This window comes from Mastigoproctus giganteus, chromosome 13 (genome assembly GCF_048544385.1).
Source record: "Mastigoproctus giganteus isolate SK-2022 chromosome 13, ASM4854438v1, whole genome shotgun sequence".
Taxonomy (NCBI): Eukaryota; Metazoa; Arthropoda; class Arachnida; order Uropygi; family Thelyphonidae; genus Mastigoproctus; species Mastigoproctus giganteus.
In genome coordinates this window covers 20,279,316-20,298,445 of record NC_143587.1, presented here as the reverse complement: position 1 = coordinate 20,298,445, position 19,130 = coordinate 20,279,316, and the positions used below count along the sequence as shown (strand labels likewise).

The window sequence follows — 19,130 nt, the reverse complement described above, 5'->3', positions numbered from 1 at the left end:
CTATCCAGTTATATTAAAGGAGGCAGCAAAGGAGGTAAGCAAACCCTTAGCCATAATTATGAGAGCTTCCTTGGACTCAGGGGAGGTACCCATTGACTGGAGATGTGCAAATGTGACCCCAATTCACAAAGGGGGATCAAAGGCTGACACAAGTAATTATAGACCTGTGAGTTTAACTTCTGTTCCCGGAAAATTAATGGAGGCACTGGTGAAAGAAGCACTGCAGGATCATCTAGACAAGACTTCAGTTATAGCTAGGACACAGCATGGTTTTGTTAAGGGGAAGTCTTGCCTGACCAATTTGATTGGATACTATGATGCAGTCACAAAAGAACTGGATGCAGGGAATAACTTTGATATTATATACTTGGATCTTAGAAAGGCTTTTGATACTGTTGCACATGGAAGACTGCTGCACAAATTGGAGCAGTGTGGCATTGGAGGCAAGTTGCTGCTATGGATAAAGGGGTGGTTGAGGGGGAGAAGACAGAGAGTGGTAATCAATGGACACTGCTCATCGTGGACTAATGTTATTAGTGGAGTCCCTCAGGGTTCAGTATTGGGGCCTTTATTGTTTTCTGTATTTATAAATGATATTGATGATGGTATATCAGGCTTAATGTCCAAGTTTGCAGACGATACGAAGGTTGGCAGGGTTGTCAAGGACACTACTGACACTATGCTGCTGCAACAGGATTTGGAAAGGTTGAGCAGATGGGCTTCGAGGTGGCAAATGAAGTTTAACATTGACAAATGTAAAGTACTACATATGGGAAACAGCAACCCCAGAGCAACGTATCAACTCTGTGGTACTACACTGACAGTGGTAGAGAATGAAAGGGACCTGGGGGTGGTGGTGCAGGCAGATATGAAGTTCTCTGAGCAGTGCAGACGAGCTGCAAGAGTAGCTCATGGTGTATTGTCAATGATATATAGGAATTTTTCTAGCAGGGATAAGGAGGTGATTATTCCCTTGTATAAGGCAATGGTCAGGCCACACCTAGAGTACTGTATACAGGCCTGGAGGCCTCATTTCAGGAAGGATGTAGAGCTGCTGGAACGAGTACAGAGAAGGGCAACTAGATTGGTGAATGGGACAAAGGGGTTCTCTTACGAAGAAAGGCTTAAGTTTTGCAAATTACAGTGTCTGGAAACTAGGCACCAGCGGGGTGATCTGATAGAGGTGTACAAAGCCTTGAATGGTTTGAGCATGCTCAATGCTGATGGGATTCTTCCTCTAGCTCAGAAAAATCACCTGAGAGGGCATAAATTCAAATTGAGGAAAGACAGATGTAGGATAGATGTGCGGAAATTTGCCTTTAGCCAGCGGGTGGTTGGTGGGTGGAACAGACTTCCATCCCTTGTCGTGGAAGTTGATAGCCTAAATAAGTTTAAGGCTCAGCTGGACAGGTATTTCGAACGAACAGAGGGGTGAAGTGGAAGTGGTTATTTTTATTTATTTATGTTACTTTTTTTTTTTTTTTTTTTATTTTTTTGGCTGATGCTGCATAAGCTTGCTTTCTTGCATCAAATGCCTCTACTAATGCTAATGCTAATGCTAATCATGTTAGCATAGCGGTCTGACGTCACAGTTGCTGGCCGATATTGGTCAATAATAGGCCGTTTGATAAAATTACACACTACAACCTGGTCACTGTGCAGTGGTTGCTAGTGGAATTGGCGAGGATTTCCTTCCGATTGATAACGAAAATTTTTTTTATTTATAAAACCGTTTAGATGAAAGTGAACCTCATCAGACATTAGCATTAGAAGAGGCATATGATGCAAGAAAGCAAGCTTATACAGCAACAGTAAAAAAAAACCCTTCCCATTTCGTCAGCCATTCATTCGCTCCAAATGTTTGTCTAGTTCTGCCTTGATTTTATTTAAGCTATCCACCTCTACAACGACAGATGGAAGTTTGTTCCAGAAATCATCCACCGGCTGGCTAAAGACAAATTTCCGCACCATCTATTCGACAACCGTCTTTCCTCGATTTGAATTTATGTCCCCTCAGCACTGAGCTTGCTCAAACTATTCACGGCCTTATACACTTCAATCAGATCACCTCGTAGGTGCCTAGTCTCCAGACACTGTAATTTACAAACCTTAAGCCATTCTTCGTAAGAGCAACCCTTTGTTCCATTCACTAATCTTGTTGCCCTTCTCTGTACCCTTCCTAAAATGAGGCCTCCAGACCTATATATAGTACTCAATTTCAGTTAGAATTTCTTGACAAAGGTGACGTGTGAGGAGATCGCAAGATTTTAATTCTTGCAGTACTTGTATCTTATAAGGATGGAAATTTAAGTCCTGTATTTGTCGTACGCTCCTATTGGCTAAGTTCAGCCAAAGTCACGCCAACCAGCAGAACAATTTGGACTCCATAGAGAAAGCGGTCCCATATTTCAATGGTATACGCAGATGATACAAGACCTTGACGCTTAAGGTTAAATCGTTGTTTTTGTAAAATACCTTGACGCATCACTCCAGTGTTCTTCCCTGGTTACTAAATGGTGTGATATGGACAAGGGTATATCGAGTGAGCCAATCCTTCCCACCACACCGGTACCCAGAAAACCGGCTTTTAAAATTGCCCATTCTTCTACCCCATTCTTTGCTAGTCAATAGTCCAATTAAAACCATGGTTGTATTTGAAGTGCTCATCTTAAAATACAAAATAAAATGAATCAAAAGTTTTATTAATTAATTTAAAACTAGAAAACTGACTATGCAGTGCGAGATAATCTATATGAGACTCGTGTTAAAAAACAGAACCTTGGAATAATTTACCTCCCTGCTAGCACAGCGTTACGATTACTATTCTTGCTAATCAGATTCATAATATACTTTTTTAGATTATGATTACACTTCAAGTGTAAGGTGCGCGGATGACAGGTGAATTGGTTCAATGTAATACATTAAGACCTTCAAAAAGAAAGAAATGTAATAGCTCTTTCCCTCTCTGTTTCCTGATTTAAACAGGGTAGCCCATATGTGTTCAGACTTAATAGTTTCATTGGCCAAGCATGGTTCACATTAGAAAGACAGTGATTAACAGCCACCATACTAAAAAGGAACAGAGTTATTTCAGGCTAGGAGGAACAAAACACTACTCAAGCATTCAGAAATCCAAAGAGGAGGAGCAGGAAAATATTTTTAGAATTTCCAGCGTCCTGTTGAAATTACGTGCCTGCCAAGGTGTCAGTTTTCTAGGTGAGCAATATTTTACAGCATGGAGATCTAAGGAAAAGTTAGATAATAGTTTTTTCCAATTGAAGCTTTTCGAATATTGAACTTCTTTTTATCACGATTAATAAAACGAATAGAGTTGACAGCTGGCCATCTAGCAGAATGCATCACTCCAGTGTAGTAGGTCATTATAGTTTATTCAGTAATATATATATATTTTTGACAATTTATTCAATTACAGTACACTGTTATGCCTTTCAAAGTATGCTGAAGATCTATCTTACCTTGACGATATGCTTGACTAGATAAAACGTTTTATCCTTAGTAATTTTTTTGGTATCCGTAATAAAGATCCTTCCTTTGAATAAAAATACATATCTCTCCCGCCGTACTCCCTTCTTATCGGTGACATCAAACCATTCCTGGAATTAAACAAAAAGAATTTAAAAAAAAAGTTTGAAATTTTGCACTTTATAAAACTAGGACTAAGGGCATCGAAGTGTGAAAAATATATAACAAGATTAACATCACTTCCTTGCGTATTTAAAGTAAATTTCGTATAATTATAATTTGATTACTGATCATATTTTATTCAGTCAAATAAATCAGATTTGAATCTTTCTCTGAAGAGTAGTGTCTTCCCCAGGAATATTTCAAAACATTCCTTTGGATTTAGAAACCGCATTCACTTTCAACATTTCATTGCTAATATACGAGGGGTGACTATTTAATTGGAGGACTGGTGCAAAGTCTTATCTTAATTGTCATCATCTGAATCTTGGAATCTGTGGATTTCTCCTTCTCGAAATACTCTCCCTTGAACTTTTACACACTTTCGCCACCATCGTACCCACGCATTAAATGCTTCTCGCAAGCCATTTTTCGAATAACCCCGGGGGCTCACATCTGGTGAGTATGGGCTTGGCACACCCAGGGTCCTGAGCTGGATATCATCATTCTTCTCTTTCTTGGTGATTCCCTTCTACTTTTGACTCTCTCTCTCTCTCTCTCTCTCTCTCTCAGGGTAACTCGGGAATTTTTTTTTCCTGGTGCAGCATAAGCCTCAGGCTTCCTTTCACCATATGGCTATTAATAATAATAATAATAAAAGACCGCGAAGTGCTTCCGTTGTGGTTCTACGAGCATCGTTGCATGAGACACGAAACGCTTGCCTTTCAGAGCTGTCTTCAGACGTGAAAACAGGAAGAACTCACACGAGGCTAAGTCATCTTGGCAGTGATCTCTGGTTGCACAATATTAGCCTTATGGGGCCTGACGTTGTCTTGATGGAGAAACCACTTCACCCTGGAAAGTTGTTGACGTTTCTCACGAATGGCACGGCGAAGCTTGACTCTGAGAACCTCGGAGTCAAACATGCTCCCTCATTCATAGTTGCTCCATGAGGCACAAAATGGGTAACAAGAATGCCTTTTATATCAAAAAACACAAGAACCATTTGTTTGTCAGCCGAACGAGAAGCTCGAAATTTCTCAGGTCTTGGCGAATCAGAATGCTTCCACTCACTCAGCTGTTGTTTTGTTTCTGTATCACAGTGAAAAATCCAAGTTTTATTACAAGTCATTATACGATTTAAGATGTTTTGACACTGTGCTTCAAAACGATCAAGCATTTCTTTGCACAAGTCTATTCTCTGCTGATTTTATTCTGGAGTCAAATTGTATGGAATCCAGCGGGCACAGATTCGCAATATTTTCAGGTGACCTTTCACAATATTGTGAGCACTACTATATGAAATGGACATTCTAACAGCTAATTCACAAAGTGTTTTCGCCTGTCTTCATCCAAGATTTCCTGGTCTTTTGCGATTTGCTGAGGAGTTGTTGAGGAGGAAGGCTGACCAGGTCTTGGGTCATCTGCAACAGACTCACGGCCTTCACTGAATCGCTTGTGCCATTTAAATATGGCAGTCCTACCAAGGCACTCAATACCATACACTTCATTCATCTCCTTAACTGTTTCAGATGCATTTAATTTCAGTCTGACACAATAACGCTGTTCAATCTGTATGTCCGACATGATACATGCGTCAGTGACACGCAGCTAAAAAAATTTACTTCATGTAAGACAGCTCGACAATATTGGCATGTGCTCACAGAATCTGCCCAGTAGCGATCAGGGAGAGTGCGTCTAGCAACGGTTACGGAAAGTTAGCGTGGAAAGGCTAGAATTTTTCCCTGGAACCATAAAAAGATAATGAAATGTTTGAAGAAGTTGTTTGTGTATAATTATTTTGAGTTATCCATTAAAACGAATGTCTAATACTATCAACATACCACTTTAGCAATGACAGACACCGATTAAATTCTAAGGCTATTAGAGTGCCTTGTTGGAACTGCCAGGAAGATTAAATGTTTTAATCAGATTAAGTAACCCGATTTGAATCTGATTCAGTTATATATGCACCAGCTAGAAGAAACTGTTACGCAAGACATGTGTATATTAAGCACCAAAGCAACTAAAGGTATGATGCATCAGTATATTGTCTGCAATTGGAGAGTATTCTTCAGTTAGTTTCTTTTTTTCTTTTTTTTCTTGTTTTTTTTTTATTTTTATTTAATGAAGACCCCCAAACACGAAAGGTGTTAGAACCTGTAGTGCTTAGTACCATACATGGATTGAAGGCTAAGAAGATCGAAGATACTTGTTAACATTAGACTTCAATTTCTGTAGATGGTAATTTTCGGGAAATACATGCGAAGGAAGGTTTTCTTCCAGAAAACAGAGAATGGATATATGAGAAAACGAAAAAGTTGATTCTGTGAGTTTGTCCAGTGAATGGATGCTGACTGGTTGCCGTTTGCTCTACAAAAAAAAAAAAAAAAAAAAATCTGATGAAAATTCTTAGTGTCATTGACAGGATTTGAACTCAAGATTTTTCCATCGGGTGGGAATTTCACGGACAAGAACATGGAGCTTATACTTTGGAGTGTGTATAAGTTTTAAAAACGTCCTCAGGGTTTTGAAATCCTTCTTGGTTAAGTTAAGAGGATAATTTAATCTCTGAGGATATCAAAATTGTCTGGTTGACGTTCAGAACAACGAGAGTTAATAGTAAGAATTCCCATGGTTCAGAATTAAATGTTTTCGAGGAATTCTGATATCAGAAATAAACTATTTTTTGAGTTCGCTAATGTTAAAAGCCATATTAAGGAATGGAATCCTTTGAGATATAAATAAAATGTAAAAGAACTGAGGTGAATGAATAAATATTTGTTCTTGGTTAAAATAGTTTAGCGTATCTGGATCAAAGATGACCTTCTTTGATAACCTTCATCCCACTCCAAACTCGTCTGAGAAACTGTTCTAGAGGTTAAAACTTTCTATAACAGTCATCAACGGACGACTGAAGGAGACAAACAAAGATCGGGAAGGCATTGAGGACAAGTTTAGACTGCTCTTGTGAAAACAGAGGATTCGATTATCTGCAACTGTGTATTTGTCAGTCTTCTAGAACAGAATACCTAGAACTCATGACCAGGTCTTTAGGAATGTCAAAATCATCAGAAAATAGTCACATGAGAACATGAGACGCATGCTTTACGAAACAACTGTTTGGTTCATTACAAACAAAGAAACTTTCACAGAAAGTTTGGCAGCCAAGTTAGCTGTATATGGCCCAACGAACTTGTCTTCTACAAAAGAAATGAAACGACGCATTTCACATTAGTGTCATTCACCTTAAAATATTTATGACAGATTGGTATAATTAGAAATAAATCACAAATATATTACAAATAACTATAATCATTCATTTTAAAGTGGAGAAATGCTATTCTTACTCGTTAACCAAAGTATTAAAACAGGATTTTATTTTAAGGCTCACTTCGAGACATAATGTGCAGTTTTAAAAATGTAGTTTGTTATGGAATCTGAAAGGATTATTTACCTATATACACCACCCTACCATAAATATCTGGACACCCCTCCGTTGATTGTTGGTCACGTCCTATCAAAGCACCACATGTTGTTGTTATTGTAGTAGGGTTTTAGGAGCATCAGCGACTAAGGCCATGTTACTCTGTACATACTGCGTGTAACTTACGTGTGTTCTGTGGTCGATTTTCTGTTCGCTGGACGAAAAAACCGAATTTCCAGGAGAAAAAACCATGCCATCCTCGCCTGAGACCAACTAACTCAGCCACGTTGTAAAAAAGGGCCCGTAAAAATTGCTCACGTCATCAAAGGAACTCGAACTCAGGTCTTTTCTGCCCGATGTGGGAAGGATGGCAATGCTACCAACTGTGCTATCCAAGCGCACCACGTGTTTATACAACTATAAATATGCTCGTGGGCCTTCGAAGAAACAACAGTGCGATTGTGAATGTAAGATTCCGCAATCGAACGAGTTTAATAAACTTCTAGCACGGAATGATTATAGGGTACCACATCAGTCTGTATATGACATTTCGATGGCAGTGAATATCTCTAGGTCGATGATTGGTGATTTGATCTGCAAATAGAAATGGATTGGTACTGAAACCGTCACGAAACGACCTGGAAAACCTCCAAAGTCTATCTCGACGTCTTGGACAATAATGGGTTGCATACGTTGTGACAACAGGTTGGGGAAGATCCATACCTATATTAGCAGGGCAACGCTCCATGTCATACTGCTTGCATTGTGACGGAATGGTTTGAGGATGTGAGTATTGAAAGGTTGGATTTGCCAGCTCAGAGCTTTGATCTCAATTCCACAGAGATCGTCTCAAATTAACTGGATCGTCAGTTGCGTGTGGTGAGAGAATGCCAAAAAAACCAGAACTGAACTGGTAGTCTTGAATGGTCGCGGAGATTAGAAGCTGTCATAAAAGCTTAAAGAGTTTAGCTTTTATGACAGCTTATTATTAGTATTTCTGTAAATGAAGATTATATGAAACCTTTAAATTTTAATTGTATGCAATTGTATGAATCGTTAAATTGAAACCTTTGACGCCAGCTCCTTTCTCTCGTCATATTTCTTCAATAAAACTTAACCATTAAGCTGTTCATATACACTAAGTGACCACTTTATTAGGTACACTTGCCTACTAATGAGTAGTTTTGTTATCCCCTTTAGCTCTCAGAACAGCTTGGATTCGTCATGGCATAGCCGCAACAAAGTTTCCAAAGTGTGCCACAGGGATGCTGGTCTATAGTGATTACTTCACACAGTTGTTGCAAATTGGATGGTTGCGGTTCTCTACGTCGACCAGCTCGTTCCATCTTATCCCATCGGTGCTTCATTGGATTGAGATCGTGAGTGGGAAGGCCACCATAGTAGGCTGAATTCGCTCTTATTATATCTACTAGAACCAGTTTTGTACAATTCTATTCTTGTGACATAGTGCATTGTCCTGTTGGAAGAATCCATTTATAGATAGATACAATGCAGCCATGAAGGCATTTCTAATCGGAACCAATTTCTAGATAACCCGTAGCATCTAAATATTGCTTTAATGGTATTAAGAGGTCCAGTGTGCCACGAAAACACTCTCCACACCACACCACGACACTCGCCGCCACTAGCCTGCATTGTTCACACCTGAGCACATTCGCCATATTCTAGGTCCTCTCATCAGGGTGAAATAGCAGGAACCGGGATATGTCAGACCAGGAAACGTATTACAATCCTCCAGTGTCCAGTGCTGGTGGATTCCAACACTGGTTTCCTGAGCTCACTGTGATGGTATCTTTTCGTTTTTGATGATAGAACAGGAACCTGGTTTCGGTCGTCGATTGCTAAACCTCATCCATAACAAAAGATTTCTGAGTGATGCTTTGCTCTTACCCTGCGAAAGTCTTGTCAATCTCCATTGGTCACTCACATCAGCGACCTGTTTCCGACCACAGAATCGTCATTGGCTGGATGTTATTTGTTTATTGGACCAACCTCGATACATACGAGGCAGTCGTACGCAAAAACCCCAAGAGGGTTGCAGTTTCCGAAATGCTCACATTGATGAGTTTGATGCAGACTACCATACCACGTCACTTAAATCTTTCGTCATACATTCAGTGTCCCTAAGTATCTATCCCCATTTACAGTATCATATGACACGAATATGTGATGCTGTTGGTGAGAAAATTCTCCATTTCATGAAAAGAATAAGTGACTAATAAAATGGCCATCCAGTGTAGAACAATGTGCAATATGATGCTATAGCTTGTTTGTTTGTTTGTTTGTTTTATGGCGCATTAGCATCTAAGGCTATAATGCGCCAAGTCAAGATGATGCTGTAGCACTTACAGTGCAGTATACGTTATTTCTTATTGAATGATCATTTATGCATGAAAAAATTAAATAATAAGCACGGTCTCTTGACTTTGCAATATGTCATGGGATGATCTTTGCTTTCTTCAACACTTTGTCGATGTTTAGTTTACTGTTTAAGGTACCCGTTCATCCTATACGTGTTTATGTAAGAGCTTTTGAGTAGCTGTTTGCTGAAATTAACTTCGAAAAGTCAGGCCAGACTATCTTGAAGTTGGTTGGCGTCCTACCAAATCGAGGAGAAGAAATTATAGTCTTAAGATACCGCTGTCATATTATTGTGGTTTAGAGGCAAAGACCTTGAAGGGGTTGAATAAGCCTTCTCTTTGAGTACGAATAGGATCACCATTATGAAAGCTTGTTTGGGGCTGGCACGAATCAAGAATGTCTAAGAACAATAACAGAACATTTGGCAACACGTAGATGGCAAAAAAATTAGACATCTAAACACACCTCCATGCACAATACATTGCACAATTCTTAAAATAAACATAAAATTTTTCGTTCTTTTTCCAAATCTAAAAGGTTAATAACTTACGTGCTTCAAGATTCGTCCCAGTTTGTGAATGTCTCCACGATAGCCTTGCATATAATTAAGGAAATTCAGATCAGCAATTCTTTGAGGAATAGCTTGCATGAAATCGTATGCCTTCTCTAAATCGTATGTATCTTCCTTCAATCGGGCCGTGTATTTAATAAGTTCCTAAAAAAATCAGAAATTAATGTATAAAAGAATGTTTTTCCACTCAAACTGAAATCATGAAATAACAGATTGGTGATTATTGATGTTATTGTTTAAATCCGGTACGACCACCAGGTCAGTGGAGTTTACAATAAATCAATCAATAAAAATTGTTAATCGCATTTAGCAGTCACGGTCTTGAACCCCAGTCCACTCAAAGATCGTGTGATACTGCACTCGCGCTCCTGACCACACGGCTACGTCAGGCCTAAATCAACAACTCTCTCAACATGCACTTATAGAAAGATATGATAAGCATCACAGCTCCATTAATGTTGGATCAATTCTATTGGCTGGCCGGCAGCCTTTGAAATGAAAACGAAAATTGAATAATGGCGGGCGCTTACCCTGTTGAAACCACGGTGGGTGGTTTGTGAGATGAATGATATGCCTTTGTGCGGATGTTTGTGGGCTGACCTGACGAAAAACATTGTTTTTTTGGAAACTGGCATAGGCGTTTCAATGGTAAAAAGGTCTGGCTCTTGGTTACACATCTATGGTTAAGCAGGATTAAAGCCATTCATTGCCTGACGAATGAATGGCTCTAATCCTGCTTCGGTTAGAGTACCACATGAATAGCAATTCATTCGAATAAGCGAGTGGAAGCCGTCTTGTGGCAATTCAGACAAGAAGATCGGAAGTTGTCTGAGACTGAAGAATATCTCCTAGAGTGGTATGAGACTTATATGAACTGATGAGCCAACTATGAAATTGATCTCGACATTGAGGGCAGCATTTATGGACGAGACTTGAGTTTGAATTTGTGATCCATCACCCTTGAAGCGCTCCTGTCTCCTCTTAGTGGCTGGGTTCGTGTCGGAGAAAACTAGGGGATCCTGTGGAGGATTAGACCACCACAGTGAGTCTGTCGCTTGTGATCGCGAAGACCGAATAGTGAATCGTTGCTTTGCTTCTGGTTCGGGCTTATCTGTTGTTGAGCTGCGTATTGCTTAGTAGTTAATGAAATAATGCTACATCCCTTTTCATTCCATTACTGCATGGATTTATATATGGATTGCGTTCCACTTCCTGAGCAGTGCTATTCCTCGTGAGAAAGACATTCTCTAATCAAGACTAATGAAACGATGTTATTTTTGAAATATGAACTAATGACCGCTGTTATTTTCACCCCCAAATTGGGGGTATTTATATTGATGGTGTTTATAATGTCATCAGTACACTGGCAGACGGCCAGGGATCTAACCAACTAGTGGTAGCATATGTTATGTTAGAATTACCTGTACAGTATTGCAATAGATGGTGGGGTTGCAGGAAAGCTGGCTGGTACCGACTCTTTAATAAATAAATAATAATAAAAAAACCTTCTATCGTGTTTAGGCAGGACTGCAGACACATACACAATCTGTCCTAACTCGCGGCATTTTTTCAGCATGGTCCTATATATTTATCCAACAAATCGTCAGGCAATTTTCATTTAATATGGTTAGTACCCGCATGAATAATAATGCTCTCTTTATTCCCCCTTAAAATGTGATAATCTGATAGTAACATCACCAGTCGTTGTTGTTGTTGCTACCAGCAAGAACACCGTGGTTCTGGTCCACCTATCTTTATTACAAAATATGTTATCATTTCCCTAACAATAGAATATCCCAATAAAACCAAATTTCATTCAGGCAGAGGAGTATGCACGTCACTATTCTGTTCCGGAACCCGAATCGAAGGTGCATCAATTTGCATGTCACAAGATACTTGAATCCCTGACGAGCTTCCAGTTACAGTTGTTTCTAGGGTAAACACCCGTTCCAGTAATGCAGCAATTTTGAGATAGGTAGATTCCTTATATCTGGTGCAAAGAAAAGAATCGTCAGTTATGCTTGGTCTGTCTACTAGACTGACCTCAGAACATATGCTACAAGCTATACCAGCAACGTACTCATTACTGACACCGGAAGTGCCAGCATAACTCAGGCATTCTACTTGAGTTACGATGTCCTTGGACGATGCATTGAAAGTGGATCTTGTAACAACCATTATTCCGCAAACATTTTAGATTATAAAATTGAAATTTGCAATGTATTACAGAATTTAAATTAACAAAGTATTACAGAAATTAAACTGTTACTAACAAGTCCATTAAGGATCCCCACAAATCTCCTTCAAGTTACCTCCGAAACAACTTAAAACACATCTGCTCTCTTCGATTACTACAACAAAATGTTCCTTTATATATACTGATCGAAAAAAAAAGGTACAAATATGCAAATTTTGGAGATATTTTGTACACTATTTATCAATTTATTCATCAAAGGGCGTTCTAGACCATAACAGGGTAGGACCTTCGATAGCCGTGAAATATTCACATTGAACTGATTTTAAAGAAATAAAATGACCCACCGATTTCTACCACAGGACATAAAAAAAAAAAAAAAAAAAAGATTAATATCTTGTAAGTTCTACTTACTTTTAATAGTAGCTGATAATCATTAATCCTCTGGATTGGGAGTTTTAGGTGTTCTGATAATGATTTATCATCTCCAAGTTTCTTGCTATACTCCTAAAAGAGGGAGAAAAAACTATTACTTTCTTAATTGAAAATTTGGTATTACAAATCGAAATCTATGTAAATGATGTAGAAATTATTTAAATAGATGAAAGGATTTTAAGGTGATGAGGTACTGCTTTGTTGAGAAGTTGCCCTTATGACTCTAATGGCCTAAGTTTCTGATGCGTTTAAAACCCTAATACCACCAACAAACTTAACTGACATGGCTCTCCAGATCGTGTCCCTTAGAAATCTTTCCAACCAGCCTCAATGTAATAGAATGGTCAATTTCTGGACAATATCAACATTGTGTTTTTTAAGGTTGTCCCTTGTCGCTTGAAAAGATCCGGGTCCAATTTCTGTAGCCAGTCATTTATTCGTTCTGGTGATATGACAACAGCAACAACTTGTTGGATATCTGGGAACTTGCAAAGGGCTTTCAAGCATGATGAAATTTGTAAGGGACATGCAAGAAAGCAGAGTACTCATATAAATGAAGTGAGTTCTATTTTATGTCTTCTTCTATTGGAGAGATAAAGAAAGGTAACATAGATAGATTGGCAATAGGTAGGGATATACAGAATTTTACTTACATCGAAGTATTCCTTCAAGGGACCAGAAGATAATGCTTCTTGAGCTTGTGGTTCATCTCTACAGTAGTTTACATGCATATCAAAATCACGTTCCTAAAAAATATGCAAATGTAAATAAACTGAATACAAAAACATGTCTACTTTCAGTTTTAAATTATGCAAATGAGATCGACTTTTTTCATGATTAGTCTGTTGAAAAACATAAAAAGCGATCAAGTGATTTAATAATTTCATTAATTCAATCATAATGATTAATTCCATGCATTAATTATAATTTAAATTCATTAATAATTTCAAATAATCCACTATTATTTTTAATTTTAATTATTATAAATAATAATTATTAATTATTTATACGAATAAATAATTATTCATTAGTATCTCTTTAAACAACATAAGAGAATATTTAAGTAATGAAATGAAATATTTTTAATGTTCCATTAAATATTTCTACGAGTGTGATCAAAAGTTGGGGGATTGGCTTTGTTTCTTGAAATTGTGATCGTAGGCGAGTTGCAACTTGTCACAAGGTATTCGACGAATTAGCGCATTAAATTTAAGGTCTGATCAATCATGATCAGATCAGGATTGATCGAGATTTAACTATCTGTTAAGTTGATAGGGAAATTTGTATTATTTGCAGGATATGTCAATAAATTTTAATACAATATGTCAGGACCTGCTGTTGCTGCTGCTGCTGCTGACCCATACTGTTTCTTCTATTTGGAACGAATTGTGGTGTATGGATAAGGTCCGGACAAAAGGCTCAGTCCTCTCAATAAAAGACTTCATATTCTCCCAGGTCACAAAAAGCAAAACAATCTAAATCAAATGGAAAGATCACTCTTATTGAATTTTGTGGCTCACAGGCATTGCTCATTATGAATTTGTTCCGCATGGAAAAACAGTGAACCAGGAATACTAAAAAACAGTTCAACGGAGACTGCCCTTTGAAGTGTGGTAAAACTGGCTGGAAAACTGGGTTTCAGAGAATTAGCATTTGCATCATTACAATATTCCTGTACATGGGGCGCTTTCCATTCAAGAATTTCTTTCGAAGTACTCCGCAGCAATGGTCTCCCAGCCATACTCATCAGATTTAGGTACCTGTGATTTACTTCTTTTACCCAGCCTTAAAGTATCACATTTGCAACCACTGAGTAAATTATTCAAAACGCGAAGCAGAAAGTATTAGAGATTCCGAAAGTTGCAGAAGCATTGGAATCGGTGTATATAGCAAGGAAACTATTTTAAAGAAGATTATTCGAACCACAGGGAAGATTCATTTCCAAATATTAGTTAAATCCCCAAACATTTTGATCACGCCTCATTGTTATTTTGCCTGATGGCCATGGCATATGAACTTGAGTTGTAGAAGGATGGTGGATAGGAGAGAGAGAAATGAGACGAAACTATTTCTCATTCGGAATTTTAATTCAACTTACCAATCGAAGAAAAGTTTTCCCTAGTCTTCCAGGTTCACTGGCGTAGTACTGGACTCCTTTGATTAAAACACTGTAAAAGAAGACAATACTCATTCCACTTTGATCAAATAAACAAAATAAAAGTTTAGTAAAGCTTAATTACTCTACTCATTAAGGTCAACGGATGCTACATTAGCTTACATGGTTAAAATAGTTACGAAAAGTATATACTGTCCTACAGAAAAAATATTCCTTGGAAGTACTTCTACAATGTGAAAATTAAACTAAAGTTAAATAAATGAAAATGATAATAATAATTACTTGTTATGAAAATCAGAGATGGCTTTGAAATTGCTAAACACTACATCTTTGTAATCCCGAAGTTCCTTGGGCATGGATTTATTGTCCATCTCGGTCATATAATTGTTCACAACGTATTGCATATCACGGGCAAAGTCTTCTTCCGTCTCCACCAGCTCCTTCACCACCTTCCTATAAAAGGAAATAATAAAATTTATATAAAGTTTGTTATTCAATGTATTTACTACATACACTGCCCTACCATTAATATCTGGAAACCTGCATATGAACAAATAACCTTTATTTACAGGAAAACTAATAACGTGTGCTGAAACCTGTGTGACAAACATTAGTTTCTGTGGAATACTCTCCACCAATTCTTTGTAAAGGTCCTCCGATATTTTCCTATTCAGCCTTCAAAGGGGTGACTAGTCAGCACTGATTTTTTGGGCAGTCCTCTTCACACGCACTCCTCGATCTAATTTACCACAGAGGGTATGAATTGGATTGAGGTTTGAGGACAGGACTCTGGGTTGGCCAGTCTAACTATTCGACGCTCATGTCCTCAAACTAGTCCGTCACAACACGAGCAGTACGACATGGAGCACTGTCCTGCTAATACACGTATGGCCCTTCCCCAACGTGCTGCTACAACCGTAGGAAACTCACCATTGTCCAGGTTCTTCGCACAGACATCAACATTCATGGTTTTGTCCAAAACAACCAATGGTCCCAGGCCATCACGCTACCTTCATTGTAGGGGATGATACAATCCGGCGCACTGTATCATCTGGCGATATAATCCCAACGATGCAGTTTGGTTCGTTCTACTATATACAGTACCTTATCCAGCCTTTTAATTCATCATCATCATGCGCTTTAAAATCCTTAAAAATACAGACAAAAGTTCCACAGACCCTTTTTTGTCATATTCTCCCAAAAGCGGGAAACAGCTGGAACCAGGATTCAACCAAGCAATGGTTTTGCACTCCTTCCTTGTGCAATGTTCATGTTTCCAAGCCCACTGTAACCGCCAAATTGTTGTTTCTGTAGGATTTTAGGCGCATTAGCGACTTAGGACATTGCGCTATATATTGTCTGTAAATTGGGTGTGTTGTTTGTGATCAATTTGCCTGTTTGGAAGAAAAACTTGAGTTTTCGGGAGAGAGAGAACCATGCTATCCCGAGACCAACTAACTCAGCCATATTATGAAAAAGGCCCATAAAAACACCTCGAGTCATCGACGGGATTCGAACTCAGATCTTTTACACCCGCTGTGGGGAGAACCAAAGACAAAGGTTTGATCAAGTTTCACTGTGAGGTAAACTAGGAATAAATTAATATTAAGAAATAGATAAATTAATAAATAGATATTAAGGGGTTGAATAAGAGTTAATTAATTGTAATATAATTAATAATTTTTTACTCACTCCCTCCGCAATGCGGCTTCTCGTGCTTTCGGATCAGTTCGTTCGGTTTCTTGAGTAGTGCTCTCTATCGTCTTTTTCTCCAGGTAGCAGGATGGCACGAGACCCTCTCTGCCTAGTAATGCACTGGACATTGGACGGGTCTTCACTCGCCATCTGTAAAATCAAAACAAAGTTTTATAGCACACATTATTATAGTTTAAAATGTTACTTCGAATAATTCGAACTATAATATAGCTTGGATAATTTCAAGCTGAAGAGGAATCAAAATTATTTCGAATTAAGCAATTTAGAATTATACAATCTCCACTGTAGTGTACGTAGTGTACAAGAACATAGTGTACTGTAAAGTAACGTTTCTTCTCATATCAGTTCTTAAAGTTTCGATATGACGTAATTTTTCAATTTAAAAGTTAAAATTTTATTTATTAACTTTCCCTTCGATAATATTATATTGGCTTATTATAAGAAACAAAATTTTAACAGCAGTGCTTTGCAAACAAAGCACATGGTCCTACTATAATCATTGACGACCTGTATAGCACCACACAAGTCGTTTTGACGTCAACAAATACCTCTTTGCTGAAACAGATAGACCAAGGAGGTGACAGAAAATTTCGAATTCATTATTTATTTAAGTCTGGAAAAATTTAGTTTCCAGGAGAGAAAACCATGCTGCCCTCGCCTGAGATCGACTAACTCAGCCACGTTGTGAGGGATTTCTAAAGTCCTCTTCAATCGAAGTTGTAATTGCACGATACATCAACCCTTGTGGACAAGATGGAAAAGACTACCTATCTGATTGACATAGCAGAGCCCAACACTAGCAATGTCCAGAAAACCCATGAGGAAAAAATCAGAAAGTACACGAACCTGAGACACGAGGTCAAGGAGATGTGGCATATGCAAGAAGTAACGACTATCCCGATTATCGTGTCAACCACTGGTATGGTGCCAAAGAACTTACATAATAGCCTAGCAGCAATAGGTCTCCCAGAGAACACCTACAATGAACTCCAGAAAGACGCAATCCTGAACACCTGTAGGATAGTCAGAGAGTTCCTCGACCAACAGTAACACCAGACATTACAACCACCCTGTGTACTTGGTAGCAGTACCCGTCACGGAGTGGAATCCCCCAATCAGGGAGAATTAATATAAGAGCAACAATAATAATAATAATTATGGATAGTAGGCCATATTAAATAATGTATCTATGGATCCGAAATTGTCTTTACCTTGTATTGCTATTATTATTATCAAGTTTTTTTAATTAGAAATTTCAAACAACATATACACTGGTGTTAAAAGAAAGTGCATCACCCCTTAAAATTGTAATGGTCGTCCGAATAACGTAGGTACCGTATATGGCAATATTTCTTACAGATTGCATCAGATAAGATTGAAACGCGTAGGGGATGACGTAATATTGCATCAGCTGTTACTTCCAGCTATATAAGCATGCTCTGCAAGAGTTGCAGTCATTCCTTGCTTGTGTCAAGATGGCGAGTTACGTGCAGTTGACGCCACAAAGAAAGAATGCTATTGTTGCTTTACGTGAGGATGTTTTTCCCGTGATACTGCTTATAGAGTGTCTTGTAATCAGTCGACAGTGGGTAGATTTCTTTCCAAATTCAAGAATATTGGTTCTGCTGATAGGAAAAAAGGAACCGGACGCAAACGATTCTCTACTCCAAAACAGGACCGCGTTTTGAAGCACTTATGCCTTAAAAATCCTACAGCTTCTTCGTCTGAGCTGAAAAGAGAATGAGAAGAACATACAGGAGTGCCAGCAAGTGCAGTAACAGTCAGAAGACGCCTCTTGAAAAATGGACTTATAGCCCGTCGTCCTAAGAAAAAGCCCCTCCTCACACAAAAAAAATGAAACAGGCCCGATTAATTTGTTGTAAAGAGCATGTCAAATGGACCCCCGAGCAGTGGAAGTCAGTAATTTTCTAGGACGAGAAAAAATTCAACCTGCATGGCTCTGATGGAAGACAAACGATTCGCCGTAGACGTGGTGAAGAATACCATCCAGACTGTATGGTGTCTACAGTGAAATTCCCTACCAGCCAAATGATATGGGGGTGCATTTCGTATCGCGGAGTAGGTCACCTGCAGTTTATAAAAGGTTCCGTAAGTGCCAATAGATACCTGGCTATATTGGAAGGCAAATTTCTGCCAACCATTAGAGACCATTTCAACCTGCCAAGTAACTGCAACTTTCAGGATGACTCTGCTCTTTATCATCGGGCGAAAAGTGTAAGTAGGAACGTCTGTAGTTACTTTAGTTTCATTTCCACATTAGAGGTTCGACAGTAATGTGTTTACATTTGTTACAGGTGAAAAAATGGTTGGAAGAACGGTCCATTACAACTCTTAACTGGCCAGGAAATAGCCGGACCCGCATCCTAGAGAACTGTTGGCATCGTGTGGAATCTGCAGTTGCCAGAAAGAAACCAAAGACCCTTCGGGAACTTGAGGAAGCCATAATTAGTGTTTGGAACCACGAACTATCAGTTGATTATTTTCATAAATTGATCTTGTCAATGCCTCAACGGTGTACTGCTGTCATCAGGGCCAGAGACGGTTCAACTAAATATTAGTTTGCACCTGGTGAACTTTTCATTTTGTTTTCCATTTAAAATGATAAACTGAAGCAAATTGAGGGCTT

The 19,130-nt window shown here is 38.6% G+C and overlaps 1 protein-coding gene across 1 annotated transcript in view; it reads right to left on the bottom strand.

Moving 5' to 3' along the window:
• Positions 1 to 19,130, bottom strand: part of LOC150075838 (protein Obscurin-like) — a 598,361-nt gene that overhangs the window by 491,024 nt on the left and 88,207 nt on the right. The window contains exons 5-11 of the mRNA XM_090387723.1: positions 16,460 to 16,612; positions 15,050 to 15,220; positions 14,750 to 14,819; positions 13,305 to 13,397; positions 12,631 to 12,723; positions 10,002 to 10,166; positions 3,477 to 3,614 (exon numbers count right to left, since the gene is read on the bottom strand). Coding sequence (XP_090243849.1) covers positions 3,477 to 3,614; positions 10,002 to 10,166; positions 12,631 to 12,723; positions 13,305 to 13,397; positions 14,750 to 14,819; positions 15,050 to 15,220; positions 16,460 to 16,612 — 883 coding nt within the window. The remainder of the gene's footprint in view (positions 1 to 3,476; positions 3,615 to 10,001; positions 10,167 to 12,630; positions 12,724 to 13,304; positions 13,398 to 14,749; positions 14,820 to 15,049; positions 15,221 to 16,459; positions 16,613 to 19,130) is intronic.